Source organism: Ovis canadensis, chromosome 3 (assembly GCF_042477335.2).
Source record: "Ovis canadensis isolate MfBH-ARS-UI-01 breed Bighorn chromosome 3, ARS-UI_OviCan_v2, whole genome shotgun sequence".
Lineage (NCBI taxonomy): Eukaryota > Metazoa > Chordata > Mammalia > Artiodactyla > Bovidae > Ovis > Ovis canadensis.
The window spans coordinates 11,503,818-11,516,797 of NC_091247.1; the positions used below are offsets into that span (position 1 = coordinate 11,503,818).

At 55.6% G+C, this 12,980-nt stretch overlaps 1 protein-coding gene across 5 annotated transcripts in view; it reads right to left on the minus strand.

The window, feature by feature from the left end:
• The window catches only part of NEK6 (NIMA related kinase 6), an 84,240-nt gene that overhangs the window by 4,493 nt on the left and 66,767 nt on the right, over window positions 1-12,980 (minus strand). For all 5 annotated transcript variants that reach the window (XM_069582513.1, XM_069582511.1, XM_069582514.1 and 2 more), the window contains 2 exons: window positions 6,719-6,813; window positions 57-170 (listed from right to left, as the gene is read on the minus strand). In XM_069582513.1, the coding sequence (XP_069438614.1) occupies window positions 57-170; window positions 6,719-6,813 (209 nt within the window). The remainder of the gene's footprint in view (window positions 1-56; window positions 171-6,718; window positions 6,814-12,980) is intronic.

Genomic DNA, 12,980 nt, shown 5'->3' on the forward strand with positions numbered 1-12,980 from the left:
GAGCCTCGATGGTCGTCGGAGCTCACCAGGCCCAGCCCTGGCGGCAGCGGACCCACCTTCTCAGAGTAATGTTCCCCGGGGAGAGGTGGGTAGTCACACTGCTCGATCTTCTGGCAGAGAGAGAAGAGATTCATTTTGTCTCCATAGAAGGGGCTCTGAAGAGCTGCCATCTGCAAGGAGAGGGATGAGAGGGGTTTTTGGCCCTGAGGTCCAGGGGAGAAGGGGCTGCTCCTGCCGGCGGGGGTGGGGTGGGGGTGAGTGTGTGCTTCCAGGTCCTCACTTGCAGCAGCTGTCCAGCGAGGCTCCCCACCCCCCATCCTGAGGAAGCTGGGGTGCAACAGCAAGAGGCAGTTTTAACACGATCCTTGTAACATAAGCACATCAAATGGGACAAAGGTTTCAGTGACAAAACTAAGGGCAACGAAGAAGGCGCATCTGTGTCCTGAGGACCAGCTGTGTGCAGGCGCCTGCCTGCCCAGGGTTCAGGGCAGTGGCTGCTGCTGCCTGAAAGCTGCATGTCCAGACATTAGCAGGGGGCGCAGGGCTGTTTGGCTGCCCACGAATGCAGGCCGGGGACCCTGGGCTTCACAGACACTCCAGACAGAAGCTTCCTGAGTCCCACCCATCTCCACACTCACTCACTGCAGGCCCGGCCCCCCATTTCCTCATCTGAGATGGACACAGCTCCCCCTGCAGGGTGGCAGTGAGCCTTGGCCAGCATGGAGGAGGGTCCCAACCTGAGCTGTCATCCTCCGGCTCCACTCTGGAAGCAAGCCCTCTCCTGGGGGCTGTGGAGGCCCTGGTGGGTTCTTGCCCCATCAGGGAACTAGCTGAGTTTCCTACCCCACCACTCAGCACCCTTGGGGGTGTCTTCAAAGGGGACACAGGAACTGAGGGGTGGCCGTGTTAGGCGGCCCAGTGAGGTGCCCACTGGCCCCATCTGCTGATGAAGCCGTAATGAGGTTAAAGTGCCTCCTGCCACTCCTACTTCCAGATGACAGCCCAACTCCTCCTGCTACTCAAGCACCGTCAGGTACCTGTGCCCGCCTGGACATTTGGCCCTGGTTCCCCTCGAGGAGCCGGTGCCAGGGCCGCAGCCAGGGTCTCCGCGACACCTGAGGAATCCTTGCTCCCCGTCAGGCCCCAGAGGGCGGGCCAGTGAACCCCGTCTCAGGGCAGAACGTGGTAGGTCGCCCGGCAGCTTTAGTTCCCCCGTGTTCTGTTCAGCCTGTGAATAGGTCAGCTGACCCTGAGAGTATAGCCTGCCTCCTTCAGGAGGCACAGGGGGCTTCAGACCCCACAGTGTCCTTGGGCTTCCAAATGGCCTTTGGAGAGGCGGTGTGGCCTGGAGACCTGGGGTTTCCTCTGGCCCAGGTCAGGGGTCTCCCCAGAGCAGCACCTGTGGGCCCAGGGCCCTGGCTGAGTGATTTCAGAGGGGAGCTGAGCCTTACCGCTCTCTTCCACCTGACCAGGGGCTTGGGCCCCTCTGAGGAGGGCTGCAGACCACCTGGACTGTGAACCCTCCCATGGGAAGGCTGCAGGGAGTGGCCGTGGCACTTGGCAAACCAGGAGGGGTGTGCAGAAACGGGGAACTGTCTTTACCAACTAGCATGCAAAATGGCATCGCTTGGGTGATGTATTTCCAGTAATTAAAACGAGAACCTCAGGTGCAAAGGGTTAATTGGGCAGTTTCAAAGGGACATCTGTTGCCCCGGCAGAGAGCATCTGAGGCTCCAGGGCGGTCACTCAGGGTGATCTGGTGCCCTTCAAGTCAAGGCAGGTGGATTAAGGCGGATTTTCCTGGAAAGTGTTTCTGTCCAAAGTAGAAAGGATGTTTAAATGCTGGCCCCACTAACATGGGCTCTGGTTTTCCATGTGTCTGACCTGGGAGAGGGACTGGGTGATCCTTTCAACCAGCCAGCCTGATCTGATTTGCACAAAAGGGCCCCTGAATGGCGAGGCCTGAGCCCTGTACATGCCGTTCCCTGCAGCTAACCTCCCCATTCCCTCCAGCGCCTTCCCCAGTTTCAGAAACGCTTTCCGAACAGGGTCAGCAGTGAGCTCTGCCAGAGGAGCGCTCGCAGCCTCCCTGGCTCACGGTGGCTTCTACATCCGTACATGCAGATTCTAGTGGAAGCGGCATCCCCCTGCCCCCCTCCCCAGGCCGCTCCCCCTCCAGCTGCTGGCCACAGGCCTTCCAGCCGGATCAGAGCGTCATGCTGTGAAGGAACCTCTGGGGTTGCTGGAGACACTGGGATTAGAACGATTAGCCCGGATGTCGAGATTCCCTTGTACCGGCAACCACCCACCTCTGATTGGTCAAAGCAGAGGAGGAATGGCTGTTTGGGGCTGACACTGGTTGCCTCGTTAGGACTGCCAATGCTACGGCTCTCAGCGCTGCTCCTCAGATGCAGAACTTTTCCTCCCTGGCGTCACTGGGATGACACATGGCCAGAGAGATGGGCGAGTATGGGCGCTTGCCCCCGCCGGGAGGGCTCAGGGAAACTGGTGTGTGATTTGAGATGTCAGAAGGAGAAGTGGTCTCTGACTCAGAGGGGACAGCAACTGCCTTTGACTCTGGCCCTGTCAAGGCCTCAGACATCCGTCTCATCACCAGTTTCTCCCAATCTTGTCCAGGAGTGAAGGCTGACCCCAGGGGCTAGCTGCCAAGCAGTCTGCCGCCCTGCTTCCCCAGACCCTTCTCTGGCTCAAGCCGGAATAAAGCAGGATTCCACCCAAGGCACAGCTCCTCCCTGGTCTTCCCTCGCTCCCCCTCCGGCCCACTTTCCTGCTGGTCTCAGCCTCGAGGCTGCTGTGAGAAGGCCCCCTACTGAGGACCCTGATTCCTTCAGCTCCACGCTCAGAGCTGAGCTCCCATGTAAATAAGTAAATTCTGCAGAGCCCAGGCGGCCTGCTGAGCGCCTCCACGGGAGTGCCAGGTAATGAAAACAAAGCACCAGGCCTTCCAACCGGCCAAACTCAGGCATCCCTGCTGGGAGCTCCTGGAGGGGCCACTGCAGTTGCTGGGGGCTCCTCACAACCAGTCCTTCCCCCAGAAAGGGGCTCTGAGCCAAGGCACCGCATCTCTTTGTCCACTGTCACACCTCCCCTGCTGGCTGGGGAGAAGGGATGAGGCCCTGGCTCCACAAGGACCACCTCCCTGGCTCCTGTTCACAGAAGGGTGGGTATCTATGCCCGGGTACCACTGCCCATGTAGGCCACTTCTTGCTGTGTGACCCTGGAAGGTCTCTCCACCCCTCTCAGCCAGCTTCCTCCCTTACAGCAAAGCTGGGACTGGCCTGGTGTCATTCTTGGGATCCACTCCAATGTCCAGGGCAGTGCGGCTCCCCGCTGCTGAGATGTTAGGCCTGTTTGTCCCATGCTGACCTCTTCAGGACAGATCCCACTTGGCACCCACCAGAGGGGTGCAGGCCAGGTGTACTGCTTTGTGGCAGCTCCTCACTAGCCATGGGGTGACAGCAGCATCTTAAGGTGACCTCAGGAGGTTTTCAGTGGACATCTGGATGCCCAGGTGGATGGTGATGTGGTGGGCTGAATAAAGGTCCCCAAAGATGTTCACATCCTAATCCTGGGAGTCAGCAAATGTGTTGCCTATATGGCAAAATAAATTTGGTAGATGTTATGAAATTAAGGATCCTAGATAGGGGGAGAGTCCTGCGTGATCCAGGTGGGCCCTACTACATATAAACACAGTATCTTTGTGAGAAGGAGCAGAGAGACTGGAGTACAGAAGAGGTCCGTTGACTTAAGTGATATGATGAAGAGATCACAAGCCAAGGAATGTAGGTGGCCTTTTCCTTTTCTTGCCTTGAGTCCAAGGAAACTGATTGTGGACTTCTGGCTTCCAAGGGGGAAGATTATAATTTTATGTTGTATCAGGCCAACTGGTAATCTGTCACGGGGACTCCTGATACTCCCAGTCCACACTGGGGCTTGGAGGGAAGGGTGAGCCTGCCTCTGTTGTGTGCAGGTTTCCTCTGGCTCCGTGCTGCCGCCCGCCGCCCTGGCCCAGGGGTGCTCCACTGGGTCCGCTCAGAAGCCTTGGAAGTGATCTGTGGGTGGTGGGGGGGGATGGGGGTGGGAGAGCCTGTCGCAGCTCTACAGGCTGGCGCCCTCAGGGCACCCCCCAGGCTGTGCAGTGGGGGCTCCAGCCGTGTCTGGGGGACGCTTCCTTCCAATTACCACGGCCCTGGGCTCAGGTGCGTCTCCCTCCCCGTCTGCTGGGAAAATATCCAGTTCTGTTTTCCCACAGGGCTTGGGGGTGGTAGCCTGGGGAAGAGCCCCAAGCTGCCTTCTGCCCTCAGAGGGGCCAGCACGTCAACCACACCAGTTCTCTTCTGTCGGAGACCCGGAGCCACTGGGTTTAGGTCAGCTGTCCCCTCGCATGCAGGACTCGTCTGATTTCATTGACTTTCCGTGCCTGGCTGCGAGTCACACAGCTCCACACAGTGCCAGCAAATCAATACTGAGATAAACCCGCCCCTCCAGGCTGGGGAGCCCCTATGGATGCTCCCTCTTTATACGTGTGTTTAGGCACCCATGGCAGGGACTCGAGGACAGCGTCTGCCTCTAGGGAGTGGGCACCGGTGCGGATGGCTTGGCACCAGCTCCGGAGCCCCGAGGACAGCAGCAGGGCCGTTATATCCCAGCCACCTGCGCGCCTGTTTGTTTCCATCTGGAGACTCACGTGGTTCAGAGGCAGGAAGTGACAGAAATCCCGAACACAGCACAGAGAAGTAGAGAGCCACCTGGACTAGGTGAGTGTCCATGTCTCTGTGGGGACGGGTGACAGTTGGACTTTGGCTCCCCGCTGGCCAAATCGAGAAGGGAAATGTGGCCAGCTGCTCACGTGCCCTGGCTCAGGGGCTCAGAGGCAGCAAGGGGGGCAGGAAGAGCGATGCCTTGACCTGCCCCCGGACTGCCCAGGGCCTTCTGAGCCGGGTGCTGTCCACACCTCATGAGCCAGGTGTGAGCCCGTTACACCTGCACCAGCAGCTCCTGGGCCCTCACGGGCAAAGACTGAGGTCGGGGCCCACACCAGGCCCCGCGTCTCTCTCACCCAGTCGCCACCACAGCTCCCCATGTGGGAAGTAGTCCAGCTCAGCCCGCTTCATCCCTGCGGCGGGGGAAGCCCCTGTGCCCTGATGCACTGCAGCTCCCAGGGGGCACCACCTCCATGGGCTACTCCTGTTTGGTGCTTATAAAAAATTTCACCTACAACAGACGCCCCTGTGAGGCCCAGGAAACACAGTCTGCTCCCCACCTCTGATTACCAGGGCCTGGCGCACCCACAGACCGTCAGGAGGGCTCAGTGGGACACCCACACAGCACACCTCCAGGAGAAGGGGACTCAGGCACAAACGCCACCAGGGCCACGTTTCCACGTGGCCTCATCTTCAACCACAAGACCACTCTTTAAAATGAAATGTCTGCTACTAACAGCAGGCCACTGGCTTAAAAAGACGCTGTGAAGTTTAAACCTTGTAAAGGGATCAGCGTTTGGATCTCATAGCCTTAATCTGTAATGCAGTGAGCAGGTATCTCAGCGCCAAGAGACTGACGGCATAGCCACCCCAGTCCTGGCGCTTCAGCAGCGGGCAGCTGACTCCTGAAGTCTATACCCACGGGCCACGAGGTCAATTCCCAGGGCCAGAACTCCTAAGGAAACAAAGAAGTCTCTGCAACTCCAAAACACTCCTGGTGGCCCCTTGATGCTACCCCAACATGTCGCTGCCCTGGGAGATTCTTCAGCTTATTGGTTCTAAGCCAGATTTCAGGGACGCTCAAATCCATCCCAGGAAAGCAGAAAAATAATCAAGATTCCAACTCTAAACCCAAAGCATGTTTGGTGTCTCTCAGCCCTGGAGGGTCTTCAAAGCCCTTCAAAGCCTGAAATGAAATGAAATGTTATTCCATTTACCTGGCCTGTGACAACGCAGGATGCTGCTCCTGCCGTTTCACAGACGAGACCTGCCCAGCAGGGGTGGGCCACGGCAGCAGGCGGGTGTGGCTGCCAACCTGGGGATACTGAAGTGCTCTGCCTCCCCAGCAGCAGCAAAGGTCATGCTGTCTCATGCCTGAGCCTAACAAGACTCAGAAACATTCCTGTCCCTTTATCCAGGCTGGCTACCAGATCTGGAAATGGCCATCTGGTAGCTCCATCTCACAGCTCAGGAAGAGAGGCTGGTGGTCTCTAGGGTGACCCACGGTCTGAACCTAGAAGCTCGTGGCCCCCTCTTGGTGGGGAGCATTTCAGAGGCATGGGCCTGAGCTGACAGGGGCCCTGCGTGGGGTCTGGTCCATGGGTAAAGGACAGACACTGAACAGAATCACCCTGGTTACCAGGGAAACCGGGGCAACCAGATCCCCCTGCCTGTGCTCCTTCCATCAACAAGCAGACACTGGACACTCTATCTGGTTCCAGTCTGTCTCCCTTCCCAGATCTGAGCAGCCCAGGGGCGAGATGGCACCCAGCCTCCCACTGGCCATCCCTCCAACCCCTTCCTGCCTGACAGTGCTAATCAGGCTGACGTTGGGCAGAGTGGACTGGTGAAGGACCAGACCCAGATGGTACCAACGCCACAGGCAGACGTGCATCCCAGATTTCCACCGAGCTGGTGAGGTGAGCCCTGCCCCAGCTGGGTGCCCATCACGCTCACCCCTCTAAATGCCGCTGGACCGTGGGCCATACACTCACCTCATACAGCAAACAGCCCAGAGACCAGATGTCAGACTTGAAGTTATAGCCGTTCTCATGGATCCTCTCTGGTGACATGTAGTACGGCGTCCCCACTGAAACATAGCAAAGGGATAGGCAGGCGCTCATGCTCTGGGCAGTGGGGTTGGGGTGGGGGTGGGGTGGGGAGGGGAGGGGCCTGACTGGGCCTCACTGGGATCCTGGGCAGCCCCCTTGCCCTCTCTTCCTGCCCCCTCCTCTGACAAGTGAGAGGGCTGGGTCAGACTGGAGGGCCCCACACTCGTGGGGCCCTAGAAGTTCCTGGAAACAGGGACTCACCCAGACCTGAGAATCCATCTTGGGGTTTGGTGGCAGATGACTGGTGTTCTTTCTAATTGCCCAGGGTAGGGGGACACAGAGGTCAGGCTCTGGGAAGCAACTGACCAAGTATCATCTAAAAGTGACTGCTTAAATCCCAGAAGAGTTCAGATAAGGTTCTCAGCAGTGAAAACCACCACGGTGACTGCTGACCAACCATGGCATGTGAGCCCATTTAACAGACAGAGAAACCGAGGCTCAGAAAAATGACAGGACTGAGGTTCAAACCCAGATCTTCAGGCTCTAGAAACTGAACTCTTAGCCACCACCCTTGGCTACTAGCACCAATCAACATGTCCTGCCTGAGATTTCTTAACCAGGACAGAAAAGAGACTAACTATAAAAGAAAAGACTGATTAACTGGGCTTCATTAAAATTAGGAACTTCAGTTCATGAAAGACCACTGAGAGTTAAAAGGCAAGCCATAGACAGAAAGAAAATTGTCCCAACAGTGATCTCATAGACAGAATGTATTTTTAAACTTCTATAAATCAACATATAAAAGACAAACACCCACCCTCTCTCAAATTAGCAAAATATTTGAAGGGTCATTTCAAGAGGAGACTATCCAAGTCTCCTCCAATAAACACGTGAAATGAAGCTATGTTTCTCATTACTGATTAGGGCAATGCAAATTAAAAGTACAATGAGGTACCATCTACCACCTGAATGGTTTAAGCTAAAAGACTTAGATAACTAAGGTGGCGGTGTGCAGAGCAACTGGAACCCTTATGCATTGCTCACGGGGCCATAAAACAACACCATCACCCTGGAAGCCATTTGGCAGTATCTACTGTACTACAGTTGCACACTGCCAACATTAAAATCCAGCAATTCTTCTCCTAGGTATATGCCCAAGAGAAGAGTACTCTGTTCATCAAGAGACGTGATCAAGAATTTGCAGAATGTCTTTATTTGTAATAGCCCCAAACTGGAAACAAGTGGTAATCAACAGCAGAAAGGATAGATTGATAATGTGGTCTTTTCACATAAGTGAACACTGAACAGCAACAAACAAGAGCAAATCTCAGGTACGTACCACAAAAGGGACCGTTTTCATAGACTCAATGTTGAGGGAAAGAAGCCAGGAACAAAAGAATACCATCAGGAAAGGGCTTGAGAGAGCTTTGCTGTGTGCATATCATGTCTCAGTTAAAAAGCAGAGGCAGCACACTTAAAGACCAGAGCTGGGCAAGCATGGAAGGACTTCCTGGTGGGTAGTGAGCTCCCCATCACCAGAGGCATGCAAGTTGCAGCAGAGTGGCTGATTTGGTAGGGCTGAGCAAGGGGGCATAGGAACCTGGATTTGCAACCACAGATTTATAATCTGAAATTCTTATATCAGTCCATCTGAAGGACAGCTGTTCAGGAGGCCAGGTTTTAAAGACTGTTACATGGAGGACATTTATACTGGCCATATGAATGTGACGGTGGCTGGGGCTGTTCTGGTCAGGGACTATGAAGGCAGCCACAGTCCAGTGTGGCAGAGGCTGAGACTGAGATGTGGACTGATGACCCTTTGGAAGGAGGGATGTGGGAACACAGGGGACCCTGGGGGAGAAGAGGCCTGTTGATGAGCTGGACTGGGAAAGTGACGGCTGCCTCAAGGCAGGGGCCTAGACTTCAGGCTGTCATGGGCCAAAGGCATTTCAAGGCAACTTATTTTCGCCAAGTAAAGGTGTTTAAACACAAAATCCCAACTACCACTTCATGTCACTACTTCTCAGTTTAACACTAAAACGAGGAAAACTCAAGCTCAATGACAGTGTCTTACATTGAGAAAGTTTAGCTGTTTGATCTTCTTGCTTTTCTCCTCTCTTTGGAGATGGGTGAGGAATTCTGTTGTGCCCGTCTTGTAGAGGCCATGAACAGTGTTGGAAACTCCTGCTCCTGGCCTGAGCACCCCGGGAGCAGGATCTTGTTACCAAAGTGTCCCAGTGCCCTCCCAGGACCAGGCCACAGCAGGTGCCCTCTAAGCATCTAGTCACCAAGTCAATGAACCCATCTGCATGGTATCAGATAGTATGTATCAGGATAAACACTTTTAAATGCAGCCTAACGCACTATTTACTTATGTCTGTCCGAGGGACTAGCTGATTATTGCTTTCCTGGGTTACCAAGCATTGTTTGATGGCAATAATCTTTAAACCAGGACAGCAGCCATCACTTAAATAGTTTTAAGAACTGTGTCATCCTACATGCATACTTTATGGCTGAAATCAGGGGGCTAATTGCTACTTAGCAGAAAGAGCTGTCAGCAAATGAACCCATGTGGGATTCTATAAGCAAACTGCACTTCTAGTAGCAACCCCTTGTATATTTCGGTCACAAGGGAGCAAAATGAAAATGAATGGGCAAGTGTGAAATGGATGACTTGTCATATCCAAACCACAGGATGAAATCCAAACAGTTCTCACCTAACAGTGGGAACCTCAGACCAAATGGCAAGCGATCCAGCACTTGGGGTGCTGTGGGTGGACATGCTTACCAGGTGAGGACCATCTCCCACACAGAACCACCACACGGGGCTGATGGGGTGCACACAGAGATGGCGCAGGTCACAGGCCCTGTCCTCAGTGAGGGGCAGCAGGTGCACTGTCTGGCTGCGCTGCACCAAGACCCCTGGCCAACCACCCCCAACGCCACCCCCTAGCCAGAAGTGTCAGCTGGCCCTGACACCTCTTCCCACCCTGTCTCACCCTTCGCTTATTCTAGATCCTCCTGGGCCCCACAGGAGGGACTTGGGGGAGAGAAGACCTGCTGAGTGGTCAGGCTTTGGCCTGGGTGGGGCTGCCTTGCCAGGCCCATCTGAAAGTGAAGACTGAGTAGCTGGTCCCCCTGCTTGAGTTCCCCTGCTGGCCACCCCGGCCTGCCCTCCAGTTCAGTCTGTGCCTCTGCTTCTTGGTGGGCTTCTCAAGGTCAGTTAAAGTGCCCCCTCCCCTGGCAGGGAGGGCCAGCTGCTCAGTGGAGTCGGGGCCTTTCCTTTATCTCCCTGTCCCTCTGCTGAGGTTTCAGATGCCTGCCTCGGCCCTGCTTGGGGTGAAAGCCTGGAGGCACCAGAGAGAGAAAGCTGGGGGCATCGCCTGCTTTCTTCTCAACCTTCTACCTTTTTATTGCTCCTTCAGCTTTTACTCGTTTCCACTGGATATGAGGTGGAAAAGGCAAATATATCCTAATAAGATTTGTACTTTCTTCTAAAATGCCAGGGCTACATACTCCATCCATTCATCCGTCTTTCCAGTCATGCATCATCCTTCTGTCTGTCCGTCCACCCATCCATCAGCATCCCAATGTTAACTGATCCCTGACACTCTGCCGGACCCTCCAAGGTGTGGGTCTATCAGGAGGTAGTGAGTTGCCTGTCCCAGCAAGTGTCCAGGAGGAGGCAGCTGAACAAGGAAAGAGTCAGCTGACCAATGGCTGTAACGAGATCACCTGAAAGAGGCTGTTAAAAATCTGGACCCCTGGCCCCACTCCAGGCCTGTGGGACCAGAAGCTCCAGGGCTGGAACTTGGGCCCCTGCATCTCCCACAACCTCCTGGAGCATATCATACAACTGAGAGGAACACTGCAGCCTCCCACACCGGCCCTCCTTTCAGCTGCTCAGGAATGTGGAGCCATGAATCAACCAAGTGCTAACAGAGGGAAGTGTGGCCTGTTCCCTGATCCAGGGGTGGGACCTCTGCATCTTAAAGTTGGGGTGCTCTGTCTCACTGTAGGGCTCTTCAAACTACAAAGCTGCAGGGGGTGAACAGCACCTCTTCCCGTTTTGCCAGCTTTTCCAGGGAATGAAGTCTATGAAACTCTACTTTTATGCCCACAGTAAATGCCCAGACATTACAAAAGATAATGCACAACTTGCATGAGTTTTATTAAAGATAAAATGAGAGACTTCAAAGGAGTTCCAAGCTTGCAGCAGGCCCTGGAGAAGTGACCCCAGCCCCCAGGGGTTCTAGGGGAGAGAGGGAGAAGCTGGCAGGGGGAGAAGCCTCTGCAGACAGGGGCCCTAAACGCCAGGCGGGGACCTCCGTGGGCACTTCCAGCGGCAGAGCAGCGACACAGCCTTCGCAGAGATGCTCAGATGCAGGAAGTGCACAGCCAGGGTCTCAAATCCCCTGACAACAATCTCCCCATCAGCCTCTCAGCCCCCAGCCCTGCCCCAACCGTCCCCTCCAGGGACAGAGCTCTGCATATGAAAGAGGAGCCCAACAAACCCTGACCTTCCCGGCGTCTTCACCTAGAACTCCCAGATTTCAAACCCGGCAGATATCAGAGGAGAACTCGGAACCTCAAAGCGGAGGCTGATTAAAGGGCCCCGCTTCCCGAGATGCGCCACTCCTGTCAAAACAAACTTTGCCGTGTTTTGAAATGCTCATGGTGTTTGAAACATGTTCATTAGATATGAAAAAGGCAAAGATTTCACATGAAGGGGAGGCTGGCATCTGTGGGCTGCACTCCTTCCCCGGATGGTGGTTTTGAAAACAGCTGGGAAAGGGGGAGGGGCGCTGACACGCATCTCAGCGACACCCCAGCCAGGCCTGGACCCGTTGCAGCCGCTGGCGAGCAGAGAGCCGGACCCTCTCTCTCTGCCTCCAGTGGAACACGGGGTGAACTCAATGGTCCGTGGGGTCCTCCCCGCCACATTCTGGAGCCCTGGTATCTGTCTCAGAAAAATGGGGATAGTTTGAACTCCTGGCACACGGACAGGAGGAAGCAACAGCTCTAGGAAGGCTCTGCTCCCCACAGACCCCAAGGGCTGGGCAATGGAGCAGGGTGGTCCGAGGAAAGGAGGGCTCGGGGTGCCCAAGAGGGCAGGGGAGCCGGTGAGGACCAGACTCCTCTGTGCTGCACGAGGCCCTGACCCATGAAACTCCCTCCCTGGCCCCCCCCAACACCAGGCCTCACTTGCTGAGGGGGCCCCCTCCTCCCCGGCCCCCTGGCCACTGTCCTAGCTGCTGCACCTCACCTGGACAAAGGTTTGGCTTAGCCCCCCTGCCCTGCCCATTCTCACTGCCCCCCGCCCCGCATCCTGCACCCCAAGGCAGGCGCCATGTCTCTGCCTCGGGCCAAGGGCTTCTCATCCCCCAAGAGAGAAAAGCCAGGTCCTCAGCTTCCGGGGCCTCTCCAGATTCTCCCGGCTCCACCCAACACTGGGACCGCAACACACGAACACCCTGTCCGTGTGCCACCGTTTGTCACTAAGTCCTCCTAAGTCACCAGCCGACACGAAGTCAGGCCACACTCAGCCCTCCCGAGAAGCAGCCATGTTCATAAACACTGTACTTCTACCAGCGTCGACTTGACTCCATATTGTCTACATCCCTAAATATCTGCCTACTGGTAGTTCCCCCATGGAGGATCGCGAACAGATCTAAGAGTGAGGGAGCCCGACGCTGCCAGGTTACACGGCTCCCCACATTCCCAGGTATCAGGGGCTCATCCCAAGATGGCGCAGGAAGCCTTGGGCGGAAACGCTCGCGTGGCCGCGCCTCACCCGCCACGTGGCACTGCCCCGCCCACCACGTGGCCACGCCCTCGCCTGCCACGTGGTTCTGGTTGAAGCGCCACCTGGCAACGCGAAGGTGCTCGCCTCACTGCACCTGTGCTTCCTCCCCTATTAACGAGTTCTGAGGATTCCCACCTCCCTGGGCAGCTAGAGCACTAAGCAAGGTACCACCTGGGACATGAAGATGCTGTGGCTGGTGGGGAAGATGCTAAACACATTTTCCAGCCCCCAAAGGCCTCCCCAGCCCCTCCCTGCCCGGGGACCACAGGGATACGGCAGCGCTGCTCTCTGCCCCCGTTTCCTCATCTGTCAAAAGATTTTGACACATTTTTAAGATGCAACATGTTTTTCAAGCATCCTTTAAAGCTTGTCTTCTTTGTTAAGACACCTCCTTGGTCA